Source organism: Terrapene carolina, unplaced genomic scaffold (genome assembly GCF_002925995.2).
Source record: "Terrapene carolina triunguis isolate 2854851 unplaced genomic scaffold, T_m_triunguis-2.0 Scaffold66, whole genome shotgun sequence".
NCBI classification, from domain to species: Eukaryota; Metazoa; Chordata; order Testudines; family Emydidae; genus Terrapene; species Terrapene triunguis.
This window is the reverse complement of record NW_020664417.1, coordinates 84097765-84112089: the sequence shown is the minus strand read 5'-3', so window position 1 is coordinate 84112089 and position 14325 is coordinate 84097765. Positions and strand designations below refer to the sequence as shown.

General features: G+C 43.9%; 1 protein-coding gene across 1 annotated transcript in view; it reads left to right on the top strand.

Moving 5' to 3' along the window:
- Positions 1-14325, top strand: part of DOK7 (docking protein 7) — a 92476-nt gene that overhangs the window by 6001 nt on the left and 72150 nt on the right. The window contains exons 2-3 of the mRNA XM_029910680.1: positions 2345-2575; positions 7571-7771. Of these exons, the coding sequence (XP_029766540.1) occupies positions 2356-2575; positions 7571-7771 (421 nt within the window). The 5' untranslated portion in view covers positions 2345-2355. The remainder of the gene's footprint in view (positions 1-2344; positions 2576-7570; positions 7772-14325) is intronic.

The window sequence follows — 14325 nt, the reverse complement described above, 5'->3', positions numbered from 1 at the left end:
GTTGTCAGGGATACGCCCTACTGCCTGGTAGCTCTGATGTATGCTCCTGACCATGCTTGTGCCTGTTCCAGCTCCAATCACAGCTGGCCATCCCACTGTCCTGACACTATGCCATTGCCATACCCAGGGTACAATCTAAACTGGTGAGTAGCTGTGTCACCCGTGCTCTCTAACCTGTGGTGACTTTTACACTGCTTTCTGTTGTTGCCTCCACTCCTGGATTGCTCACAAATAGCTGGGAGTGACTTACATGCTAGAGGCTATGTCTGTGTGCACTTGAGGCCTGCCAGTCGCACCCTGGTTTTTACCAGCCTGAACTATACTGCAGCACACTCCCCAGTCCCAGATATTTCCCCAGAAATGTATGTCTTGTATTGCCCATCTCTCTCCTGGACAGTACAAGCTCATATAATACAAAAGATATGCACAAATCCTGTTACCCCAAGTGGAGTTTCCCAAACTCTTCAATTCAAACACTCTGGTTTAGATAAAACAACAAAGAGCTGAATTTTAAGTGACTACAATTAATGAGGCATACAAATCAGAAATGGTTACAAGAAAAATAAAGATAAAACACAACTAATGCCTAACTTAACAAACAATGTTAAATTCAAAGTAAACGTTTTTCCCACCACATGTTCTCAACAGTCTAACTGGCAAAACTTGTTAGGCCAGGACCCCTTCTTCTGTTTAACAGCTGCTTCCTTTGTTCCTTCTGGTGCAGTGACTCAATAGACAGAGGAGGGGTGCTCTTTGGATGTCTCCCCTTTCTTTTTATAGTCCTCTTCCTCCTTTAAGAAGCATCTCCAGCTGAGATTCAGGAGACAAAAAGTTATGTGGACGGGAATACTATGCTGTTTCTTTGCTAAAATGTAGATTTTTCACCCAAGTCCCCTTTCCTGCTAAAGAATGGCCATTTAGGCCTGGTCTACACTGTGTGTGGGGTGGGGGGGGAGAGGGGAGGGTTGATGTAAGATACGCAACTTCAGCTACGGGAATAGCGTAGCTGAAGTCGATGTATCTTATTTCAACTTACCTCCTGTCCTCATGGCGTGGGATCGACGTCCGCGGCTCCTCCGTCGACTCCGCTACCGCAGCTTGCCCTGGTGGAGTTCTGGAGTCGACGGGAGCGCATTTGGGGATCGATATATTGCGTCTAGACGAGACGCGATATATCGATCCCCGATAGATCGATCGCTACCCACCGATCCGGCGGGTAATCTAGACGTACCCTTAGTAAATAATGGCCCATTGATCTTATTTACATCTTTTGTCTCTGAGGAACTGGTTTGACCACTCCCCAGACTTGGAATATGTTTTAGTAACACCATACAGTGGAATTTTGTAACTTTACATATAGTGTTGCTAGAGATATTTTACCAGGACCATAATGACCAGCAAATTAAGTTTTCAAATGATACCTCACAAGGCATACTTTATACAAAGATTATTACAGTAGTGTGCAAGGGGTGAATACAGGGGTGTACAGTCTGTCGCACCACTGCATAGCCTGAGATGAGGAAGACCATCATAATGATGGAACTTACAGTGAGACTAGATTTTAAAACATAATTTAAAAAGTGTAACAATTACTGTTATCAGAAGAATACCAACAGTATAATAGCATCAAAATAAAAACACAAACGTAAAATCTTAAGCAAATAATACAAGTCCCGGACACATCCTACAGGGGCTCACACAGTCACCGTGACTAAAAAGAAATTGAACATAAAGCATCAAATGTTGACTTATACAATTTAAGCCCAAACCTTGCAACTTCTTGTGCAAGAGGGGACTGATGTGCCTGCATGGTGCCCCCTGAAGTCAGTGGTCAGCAGTCCATTCACACACAGGGAATTGCAGGATTTGGGCCCTACATCAATACTACACTTCAGAACACAGTGAATTCTAAGAAAGGAAATATGAGTGTGAATGCTAGCTAAAAATGAGAGGGCATAGATTTAAGTGATTCTCTACCTGATCCATTATTGGCATTATCCAGAAGAGATTCTTTACCCTTGATCTTGTTCATTGTTATAAAAGTAAGATTATAACTTTAAAAATCATGATTTAAGCATAGTTTTGACAGGAAGTAAAGCTGAAAGGCAGAATTCCAGAGAGACACATTCATCTGTAAAAAGTATTCTTCCCTGTCTATCTTAAGTCACCTTAAAAACAGCCTGGAGAATATTCACTTCTTACAATTTTTTTCAGTAGTCTCCACAGAGTGAAAACTGAATTGAGCCAGCCTATGGCACAGTTGCCAAAAGTGTTTTCTCAAGTTGAGTACTGATAATTGTGTTCCGTTACGCGTCAGGTTCTCTGACAGCTCTGCTTCTTTCAGATTGTTTAGTCATGTTGGTGTACAAGGATAAATCTGAGCGAGCCAAAGGACATAAGGAGAGGAGCAGCGTGACCTTAGAAGACATCTGTGGCCTGGATCCTGGGCTCTCCTATGAGGGCTTAAATCACACACTTGCTATCATCTGTCTATCTCAAGTCGTGATGCTGGGATTTGACAACAAGGAAACTATGTATGCGTGGGATGTACGGATTCGCTACAGTTTGGGGGAAGGTAACCTTTGTCTTGTCACATTCTTCTCTTTTGGAAAGAACGCAAACAAAACCTTAGTTGAAAGGGCCCAGATTGTCTCTGGCCTTGGAGCAAAGAGCCTTTATTCCTTGTGAGCTCCAGATCAGCTGTCACATGCAGTTTGTAACGTGTGTACTGTCCACTAGAAGTGTGCCACAGAGAGAGTAAAGTAATAACTGTCAACGTGCTTCTACTATCTTCTTTGGCTCAGGTATTAAAGGCTTGTGTTTTTTGGAGCTGAGAGGCCAGGGCTGTAGTCCTAGCTCTCCGGGTCAGGGGTTTGTCAGCTTTAGCTTTTAATTGTGTCTGTAGCACATGGATTCATGACAAATCCTCGTGCTCAGGGAGGACAAAAACTATGAGTGGCAGAGCCATGATTAGAACCCAGGAATGGCCAACTCCCACTCCCCAGTTCTGTCCAATGAACTAGATAATGTGCAGTGCTGCTGAACACCCCCTCTCAAATACATGTAATGGGAGAATCTCACAGTGAAGATGCCATTCTCACCTGTATGTTTAGCTTTATTCTAGTATGTCCTTCATTTTCAGTTCTGAAGCTCTGAAATGCATTGTAGTGGCTGAGAATTTATTATATGGGGATAATCCAGGGTGATTGGCTTTTAGTGTTTGGTAAAGCATGTGGACATATATTTATTATTACTGATGATCATTATTATTTATGTATAGTTTATCACCTATTAAGTGTTGGCAATGGGCTTGTCACTATACAAAGACAGCCCTTGCCTGAGAAGCTTACGGTCTAAAACAGTGCTTCTCAAAGCCAGTCCGCCGCTTGTGCAGGGAAAGCCCCTGGTGGTCCAGGCCGGTTTGTTTACCTGCCGCGTCCGCAGGTTCGACTGATCGCGGCTCCCACTGGCTGCGGTTCGCAGCTCCAGGCCAATGGGGGCTGCGGGAAGCAGCGCTGGCCGAGGGATGTGCTGGGCGCCCTTCCCGCAGCCCCCATTGGCCTGAAGCAGCGAACCATGGCCAGTGGGAGCCGTGATCAGCCGAACCTGCAGACGCGGCAGGTAAACAAACAGGCCTGGACCTCCAGGGGATTTCCCTGCACAAGTGGCGGACCGGCTTTGAGAAACACTGGTCTAAAAGACAAATGCAGATAAGAATAGATGCACTGAGAAAGGTGGAGGAGGGTGCAAGCTTGGCAGGGTTTGTTTGGTTTGTCTGATCTCACTCTAATGCAGTGTTGGGGTGGGGAAAACATGTGATATAAGTTTGTGTGCCTGAGGTGTGTGTGTGTGGTATAAGTGAGCCTTTAAGAAGGACTTGAATGAGATGTAGGGGGAACCTGCTATATCAGGATAGAGAAGTTGTTTCAGGCATAGGGGGCAGTGTGGAAGGCATGGAGATGGGAGTGGGGGAAAGAACTGGAGAGGCGTGAAGGTTGGCACAGTTGGCAGAGTGAAGGACAGGGCTTATTGAAAGGACCGAATGGAGTATGTAAAACTTGGTCAGGAAAAGCTCTTTGGAGACCTTGGGGAGAACAGTTTCAATGGAGCACAGAGTGCAGAAGCAAGACAGGAGGCAATTCAGGAGGGATTTAGAGGAGAGGGAGTTAAGGCAGTGGATGTATACCGTCCATTCGGTTTAGATGTGAAGGAAACCAGGGAAATGGGACAGTAGTTGTTTGGGGTTTGGTTCTTTGAGGATGGGGATAATAAAATGTGCTTGTATGCCATGGGGCAAAACTGAGAGGGGGGAGGAGGGGTTGGAAACGGACAGTGAACAAGAGACCTCAGAGTCTGACTGAGGTAAAGGAGGAAAGGATATTAGGAGGGGATGGAGGAACTCACATGAGAACCTGACAATTTTCTCCTTGAAGTCAACAAGCTCCTGGGCTGAGGGGGAGGTAATATGGCCTGTGCTATGCAGGAGGTCAGACTACATGGTCAGCGGGGTCCCTTCTGGCCTTTGAATCTATGAATTTAAGGATGGTGGTTAAGGACTTGAGGAGCAGTCAAAGGTGGCAAATGAGAATTGGGGGTTATAGGTATGGAATGCCATTAGGGAGGAGAAGTGGAGTTATTTTTCAAGGAAGATGGCAGAACAGAAGGAGGAGTGGGTGAACTCGGAGTAGAGGGTTTCCTCCAGAAGTGTTCTGCAGAGGGAATAGATACAGAGGGGGTTAGTGAGATGGATGGTGGGAGAGAGAGGCAAGAGAGTAAGGGTTAGAGGATCCAGTGGAATTAAGGGAGCCAACTATAAAACTGAGAAAAATGAGAGAGTAAGCCTACGGGTGCAGAGATGTCAGGGATGTTGATGGACAGGAGGTCACAGAAGGACTAAGGGCAGGGGAAAGGATAGTGATGTTAAAGGAAATAAGGAATGCAGACACATCTCAACAGAGGATCCTAAGTATAACTGAGCAGGTTCTGTATTCCTGTGTAGAGTGGGAGTGGAGATCTGGGGACTACACTGAAAAGGTTACATTTCAGGTAGGAAAAACTGCTGCTTTCTACAGCTACATCAGAGCTGGGCTTATACCACAAAGTTTCTATCCAGATCTAAACTTTCCTCAAATTTTGGGGTGCTTAAATCTAGGTGTTGACTTGGCACATTTTAGGGGTGATTCTGGAACTCTAGCTGCAGATCTTTGATTTATGCAGCCATTGGAGTTTGCAACCATTTGTTACCCTGTTCATCATTTAGATGCGGTGGAACAGAACCACTAAGCTCACAGTCTGGTAGCCTCTAACCTAGGGCTACTTACAAAGCTCCATCTTGTACAAACAGAAGTAACCTCCAAGGGATGTCTAAGTTGATGTAAGACTGAACAAGGAACATTCTATAATCAGTGATGATTTGGATTCACTTGGTAGTGTATTGGATTTTTCTAAATAAGTGGTGTTACATAATCACACAGCGGACAAGCAACGTCACCTGAACGTAGATTTGTTCCCCAGCAGTGTTTCGGGGCCAGGCCATAAGTAACGGTATGGTGAGTTCTCTCTCTAGCTTCCTTTTACATTTCTCTTGAATTACTTTGTGGCTAATTCTGTTAGGACCTTAGGGAAGTTATCAAATGAAGATGGCTACCTTTACATCTGCTATTGTGTAGCCATCTTACAGCAAAGAAACTTCAGGACCAGACTTCAAAGAGAAACTGCTGAGCTTCAGTTCATTTGCAAATTTGACACCATCAGATCAGGATTAAACGAAGACTGTGAATGGCTAGCCAACTACAAAAGCAGTTTCTCCTCCCTTAGTGTTCACACCTCAACTGCTAGAAGAGGGCCTCACCCTCCCTGATTGAACTAACCTCGTTATCTCCAGACTGATTCTTGCCTGCATATTTATACCTGCTTCTGGAAATTTCCATTACATGTGTCTGACGAAGTGGGCATTCACCCACGAAAGCTTATGCTCCAATACATCTGTTAGTCTTTAAGGTGCCACAGGACTCTGTTGCTTTTTAGCTAGATGGTAATTTATTGAAGAATACAGCAGAATACTTATAAGAGAAGCAAAGATCAGATGCCGTTAAATCTCCTGACATTTTAAAGGTGAGAAAATCTAGTCCAGGGGAAGGGAAGAATAGTTCTAAGAATTGGTTCTTTAGTGCTTTCCCTGTAGATTTTAGTGATGAATAGGCAGCTTTTGGGTTTAGTGTGTGCCTGTGATGCAGAGGAAATAAATATACATTTTAAATACATAGTAATACTTTAGATCAAGGTAATCCTTAGGAAGTTGGTCAGTTTCCAGGTGTCTGTCACCTGAGAATCAGCTAACTTCCTGGGATACAACAATAACAATAGTAATCAGCACCTTTCATCCATAGATCCCGAAGTGCTTCACAAAAATGGGTAGGCGTCATTATCCCCATTTTACTGGTAGGGAAACCAAGGCCCTGAGATTGGGGACGACTTGTCAAAGGTGGCAGTGAGTCAGTGGCATAGCTGGGAATAGAACCTAGCCTGCTGCCCTGTCTACTGAACCACATGGATAGTACATGTGGGGAGGAGAGTCTGTGACTCTTGGGAGAATAGGAGGGGTAGGAGCCCCTGCATAAAGTGAACCCCTATTTAGTTCTTGGGGTATCCTCCTGCTCAGTCAGCTCCTAGTCCCGCCTTCAGCCTAGGAAACATCAGAGCAACTCAGAACAGCCAGAGAGGGGTCAACGCTCAGTGGCTCCTTTCTAAAGAGCAGGCCGGAGGGTGAGAGCAGGAAGTGTCAAAGTGAGACCCTCCATTCACACCCTCCGATTTCAGCATCCACGCAAGTGCCTATGGAGGCCTGACATGGTGGAGGAGGGTTCATTTTGAAGAAGGAGGGTAAAGGAGGTGGGGGGGATATGCAGCTAAGAGTTGAGCAATCAGTGGAATTGAGGGAGAGTGTGGCCAAGATGTCTGGATGATTCTACTCCCTATTGGAGTTCAGTTATCTGGGGATGAATATATTTGTCCTCGGGTCCTGATGGTTAAACATGAGGCGAATCATTCGGGCAAGGCAATAGGGGTAGGAAACAAAACCACTGAGGAACGTATCACCCTTTAAGGATGTTTGGGAAAAGCTGTCTCTAATCGGTCATGTTGCTGAACTATGGCTCACGGCCTGAATGCATTACTCCAAAAGCTAAATTGGCCTAATATCTGTGCAACTGATCGGTTGCCAGTTTTGTTTGGACTTATTCCTGGAGATTTAATCACATGACGTAATCTTTAATTAATCTTTAATTAAAGATAAATCTTTAATTCCTGGAGACTCCAGGCCAATTCTGGAGGGCTGGCTACCCTACTGCCGTTGCCAAGCTATATGGGTGCTACCCAAAACTATTAGAGGGGAAAAAAATGCTCTGAGTTCCTTATCTGATAATGGTAGATCCAAATGGCATAGTAGCTAGGACTCAGTCTACACCGTACTATTAAATAAACTGGTTTCTGTTACAAACATGCTTGCCTTTTTTTCTGTTTGCTACCATAATTAATTGGTTTATTTGTATTCTTTTTTGCCCCCTAATAGTTCATAGGTTTCATGTTGCTGTAGCACCTGGCACTAAGCTGGACAGTGGACCGGCTACTCTTCACTTCTGCAATGACATTCTAGTCCTTGTAAAAGACCTTCCACCCACGGTCATGGGGCAATGGAAGCTCTCGGATTTGCGCCGATATGGAGCGGTCCCTAATGGATTCATCTTTGAAGGGGGCACCAGGTGCGGCTTCTGTAAGTACGAATGGAAACTGTCTTCACTTAAAAGTTCTAGTTTTTTAAAATATAGTTGTAGATAAATAAATGCCAGTCTGGTTAATGTGCAATTTAGGGACCTAATCCTGAAGCTCTTCTTGTATGAGTAGTCCCATTGACTTCAGTGGGACTATTCATGTGTGCAAGAAGCTGCAGGACTGAGCACTGTTATGCAGACAAAAATAGTATTGGTGTGATGGATGCTGCGTGAATATTGCTGGATGCCTTTCTGGAAGGTGTACTTCAATCAAACACAACTTTTTGCTCTCAGTACAAGAATAACTGAATGAAATTCTATGGCCTGTGCTCTGGGTCAGACTAGATGATTCCTTCTGGCCTTAAATCTATTAAACTAAGATTATATTATCATTTGTATTGTAGTAGAGGATAGTTGTTTCCTGTAGGCCTCAATACAACCAGAATCATGGTTCCGTTTTTGCAGACAATAAGTAAGAGACTGTCCTTGCCTTGAAGAGTTTTATAGTCTAATTTGAGATGAGAAAAAATAAAGGCATGTAAGAAACAAAAGAAGGAAAGGGGGAGGGAGGACAAGGATAATGAAAATAAAATCTTTTGGTTATATAGGTTAGTTATTACACACCTTAGTGATTCTGGGTATTTCAGAGAAATTTATTTGGAACCAAGCAAAGGCAGATTAAGATTTATTGGGGTCCTGGGCACAAAGAACATTGGGGCCCCCAACACCCCGGGGCCTAGGGGCACCAGAACTGGGGGGGAGGCAGTGAGGTGGCCATGCCCACCCACTTTTTAACATGGGTGTAGTAGCCTTGGGCAGGCGTGGAGCAGCGGTGGCAGGGGCTGTGCTTCGTGGTGGGGGGAGATAAGGTAATCAGCTCCCCCACTGTGAAGTGCAGCCCCTACTAGCAGCACCAGCCTCTTCCCGGTGGGGGGCCTGATGTGGCCCTTAGCCCCCTCCTCACCATGGGGCCCTGCCCCTGCTCCTCCTCCTCCTCCTCCTTGAGGCCCTGCCCCCTGGTCAGGCTGGAGACCGGCAGAGTTGGGCTGTGGTAAGAGCCACCCTGGGAGTCTGGGCCACTGTGGGGAGCCCTGGATCCTCCAGCTGCCTGGGTGGTGGAGACACGGGCCAGGGGCTCCTCACAGCGGCCTGTGCTCCCTGGGCAGCTCCAGCCTCTGGCCTGGACAGGGTGCAGAGCCTCAGAGGGAAGAAGAGGAGCAGGGAGCGGGGCTACAATACCATTGCTGGTGGGCCCCCCCCCCACTTCTACCCAGGTTCCGGTGCTCCTGCTGGAGCCCCCAAATTTGCTGGGGCCCTGTGACATGGGCCCCGTGCGCCTGTGCATTAATCCACCACTGGAACCAAGTCTCAGTGTATCATTTATTTTACTAAACTAAACTGTCATATCAATCTATCCATTCAAATCTAGCAGTTGATCAAAATTACATCAATCACTCTAATATAATTTTTCAGGATGCCAATCCTAGCAGTCCTTTAGCATCACATTTTCAAAAGCAAACTTTGGAACTGTGCTTGTCAGTTATGTGCATATCCATTTTCACTTTCAGATCATGAAGTCAGAGGTGCAGCTACTTGATTTGCATGTGAAAAAAACTGTTTATATGCAATTTACGGTTGTGTGTTTAAACAGATGTGTATGCTGTACTGCAGGAGTAATTTCAGAGTCCACGTTAGAAAATGTGGCCCTTAGTTACTAGCTGAAAATGCTAAATGTATTTAGGTTTTGAATGGAGCAGTTTACTGTGTAGGGTTTATGCACAAGCATCTAAAACTGAGTGAAAAGTCCTTTAGAAGCTGTTGCTGATTCCTGACAATTTGTACAGAATAGCAAGTTTTGAACTGATGAAATCTGAAACAGCTGCAGTATTTAGCTCCTCATCCCCACACTGTAGGGAATTATCATGGAAATGCCAAGCAACCTTTAAATAAATTTAGTAACAGATTGGTAGATTAAATCAGGTATTAATTTTTATTAACTTAAGCACCTCAAAGGAGACAGTATATCATTTCACTGTTTGAACTGAGTACTGTATTCACTTAGAACTGAGGCTCTCTTGGAGATAAGAAATGCTGTGATTTGTACTAGATAAATGGTACAAAAGTGTTGCGATGCTTTGGCTTCAATTTTTTCCCCTGACTCTTCAAACAGATGCCTCAGGAGAAGACATTCTCCTTCCCTCTCTGAGCAATGGGGACTTTAAATGTTGTCTTGATGAGCAGTTCTGTGGTTTGTGGGATGTTGCAATTGGAACATGTTGGCTTCAGAGTGTTTTTGTTTTAGCAACTTTCATTGGAAAAAAACTAACGTTTTCCTGAAGTTTCTCAAAAGTGAAAATGGTAGTTCTTGTACCTTACTGGCAAATAGAAAACTAATAAGAAGTCCAGGCCTCATGTGCCCATAACAAACAAAACCTCAACACTTCTCTCTGGTGCCTTCCCCTCCCTTTCCCAGGGAGAGTTTCAGTAACCACTGAAAATGTATCTGAAATCTGCATTGTTTAAAAGGTTCATTTGTTTAGTGCTTTGCTTAGCTGAGAAGAGGAGAATGTTATTACCGCGGGTGTAAAGCAGAGAGATTTACTGCTACTTAGTGTACATGAGAAGAGAATGACTGGATGCAATTCCATTTTTAGTTTTCTTTCTTGACAGTAGAAATGTTAGGGGTAATTGAAGACCAAAATGAAATATGCTGACTTAGCAGCCATCCAGCTCTGGAAGGATGTTTCTTCATTGGCTGCCCTGACTGAGCCAAGACATCTGGGAAATGCATGGTTCATTGCAGGAGTTGGGTACTTTGGGGAAGGCAGTTGTGCTGGTTGTCTCACAGCTGGCCAGTAAATTTATGCCATGGTGCTGTGTACTACTGCGGTCAAACCACCTCATTGTGTAACATGGCTACAAGAGGACATACAAGGACATGAAGTGTTCACAGAGTGCAACTCTGTAAGGAATAGTGAATGTCCCTTCAGTTAGGGCAGGGATTCTCAACCACTAAGTTAGGGGACAATCCGGTCATTGATGTTCAGCAGGAGGAGTTGACTGGTCACTGATGAGCTCCCCAGGGAGGGTGGGGAGAAATTCACTCCCAAAGGCCGTAGAGTGGCAGCACCAATATCCTATAGAGGCTTTTCCACCCGGATAACACTATTAGGCCCTGCAGCCTCCTCTGTGGGGTGAAGGCAAAGGACTGTAAGGTAGCTGTAGATCTTCTGTCTCAGTCCCATGCTTGGCTAAACTATGTCTGCCTCTGAATGTTCCCTGCACACTTCTTCACAAAGAGGCCCCATGGAGCTAAGATCTATGCCATGTAGAGGGTATGCACCTCTTGTGTGGCTTCCCCAAATCGCCACCGTCCCACCTCTGGCAGTGGAACTGCTTGAGTTCTGCTGTCTGGGGAACCTTGCCTAGACACCTCAGGGTGGGATTTGGCCCATACACATGCTCTCATAAAGTTAACTGAAACTGACTACTCACAAACCGTTATAAAAGAGTAAAGGGTGAAAATGTGTTTAGCAGAGTCCAGCTACACCGCCCTCGCTACCTCTAAATTACACTTTCTTCACAAAAATTATATACCTGTAAGAAATACTCACCTAAATATTAGAAAGACTAGAAATGAATAGATAATTGGACCAGCCAGTTCCATATAATCCACTCCAATACCTGATCCGTAGTACCCAGCCAGCCTTAACCTTCCCCCTTGTTACGTTCTCTAATGGAAATGGATATATACTGTTTATTATCTATAGTGTATTAATAATCTGTAGTTACAATTTGGAAAGGAATATAGTCCCAGGGTACGTTACTTCAGAGTTCTATGCATTTTCTCAGTGTGATGTGCTGATAGAAAAGGATAGAGTTAGAGTGATTGATCTGTGTGATGTTATTTAATATGCTGATGTTGAAACATGATAGTGTAAGTGTATATAGACCTTACAAGTTTTGTATTTTTCACTTTATTAAATATATTGTGTAGGAACTAGCAAATATAGTGTTTTTTCTTGTAGTGAATAATGAAGTGTATATTAATGTCATTGTATATTACTAAAGATATATAGGAGGTGCTCAGACATTTCTTTTTAATGAGGAGATGTTATTAATCAAGAATCTTGGTATATATATTTCATGCACTATTGCTTTATTCAATAAAATACAGACTTACTAATTCACATTAATGGATGGTGAAAATTAGTGAACAAAATAAAAATGATAAAACTCAAGGATGTAAAGCATCTCAAATGTAATATGTTCTATTTTGTCAATTGAAGGTTAGTTTTATGTGTATACTTCATACAGTACAAGTAAATGTGCTGTAGTTTATTTTGCAAGAATGACATTTTAGCAATATAGAATTTGCTACATCATCTCTTCAGTCTTTCAAAAGAAAGGGATAGGATAGATCACCCATTTTTTGCAAAGTTAACAAAGTGCTGATTATTGAGGGTCTATCGCACATAGTAAATAATGTTTTAGTTTAATGATAGGCGTTTATATGTTTAGCTACTTAAGTATCCTAGGATACACAAAGGGCTTGATATTCCTCTCACATACACAGGGTAAATCGGGAGTATTGCCACTGAAGTTAGCGTAAAACTGTTATCAGTGAGAAAAGAAATAGGCCTGCTGTCTCTTATTGAAAGGGGCATTTTCACAGACCCAGGAAACATGGTGTATGTCTTGATATGATGTTGATTAAAATGGTCTTTAAACACATGGTTAAGTCTGTGCAGGTGAAGTGTCTGACTTCTGGGTGGTCGTCAATTATTTATCAATGTCTGGTGTTATGAATGTTGGTGTTGCTATGGCTCTGTAATCCATGTTAAAAAAAACCCACAAAGTATATATTAGCCATAATGTAGTATGAGTTTTATAGGTGTAACTGAATGTGCAGTATGTCATCTGATGCAGAGAGTGCTATGAGCAGTATCCATGTTTACTGAATATGTTGGAAAATAATCAGTAGGAATATTCTGAGACCAGGCTAAGAAGAACCCTGTAGACTTTTTTTCATTTTTATTTTTAAAAGTAACATTTGCATATATTTCTATTTTGGTGTTTTTGCTGCTGGGGGTGGAAAGCGGGGCACTAATCTATGATCAAGAGTGTGCAGCTGATATATTCAGGTCCCGAATGCCCACAATTCCCATTGAAAGATGTGCCATCGTCTGCAAGTCGTACATGTGCTACAAAAGAGCAAGAACATGTGCATTTATTTGTTATAAGTTGCACCAAAATGTTTCATATTTATATAATCCGCAATTAGCAACATTCAAAACATTATCAACCGTATGTCTATACTGCAATTAAAAACTCGGGCTTGTGAAGCTTGGACTAAGGGGCTGTTTAATTGCAGTGTAGACATTTGGGCTTTGGCTAGAGCCCACGCTCTGGGACTCTGTGAAGGGGGAGGGTCCCAGAGCTCGGGCTGCAGCCTGAACCCAAATGTTTATGCTGCAATTAAACTAGGGTGACCAGACGTCCGGATTTTATCGGGACTGTCCTGATATTTACTTGTTTGTCCTGCGTCCCGATCGATGGTCGGGACGCAAATTGTCCCGATATTTTGCACCCTGGCACACAGGCGGAGGGGGCTTGTGTCTGCCCCCTCTCTGCCCCATTGGATCCCTCCCCAAATCCCCGCCCTGGCCCCACCTCTTCCCCAAGCACGCCACATTCCTCCTTCTCCCCGCTCCCTCCCAGGCTTGCGCGAATCAGCTGTATGGCGGTGCAAGCGCTTGGAGGGAGGAGAAGCAGGACGTGGCAGCCCATTCGGGAGGCGGAGGTGAGCTGGTGCGGTGGGGGGTGGGGAGCTGCCGGTGGGGGCTCAGCCCCCACCAATTTTTCCTATGCTCCGGCGGCTCTTTTTTTTTTTTTTTTTTTTGCGCCGGTCCCCCCCCCCCCCCCCCCCCGTGTCTCAGTATTTCATGTCTCTCATCTGGTCACCCTGTGAGCCAAGTCAGCTAGCATGGGCCATCCATGGGTGTCTAATTGCAGAGTGAGACCCTGGTTCAGGACAGCACTTATGTACATCCCTACACACAACAGCATTTAAGCATATGCTTAATTTTAAGTCTCAGTTAAGAATTTGCTTAAGTGCTGTCCCAAGCAGGGATGCTTTTCTGAATCAGTACCTAAGTAGAATGTTACTCTAATCAATTGTTGCAGAAAAAATTGTGGCACAGAAGAGCGCATCCTCATGCATATATTTAACTCTCCCATCACCTCATCCCTTATTCTTCTTTACTGTCCTGTACTATCAAAACTGGGCTATTTAATGAAGACCACCAGTTAAAGGGACGTATTAATTTTATAGAACAAGAAATCTGGTTACAAAAAGAGCTGAAAGCGTATATTTGCACAAGTTGGCTGCCTAGGTTCTCTAAAACCTCCATAAACTCCAAAACCTTATGTAGAGTATTGGGAAGTGTGCTTTTATTTGAGTTACTGTGATAAGTCCTACATTCTAATACTAGTTGTTAGGTCATCATAACAATGGTGCTCTGTGTTATGTAGAGTCTTCTAATGTAGTCTTGCT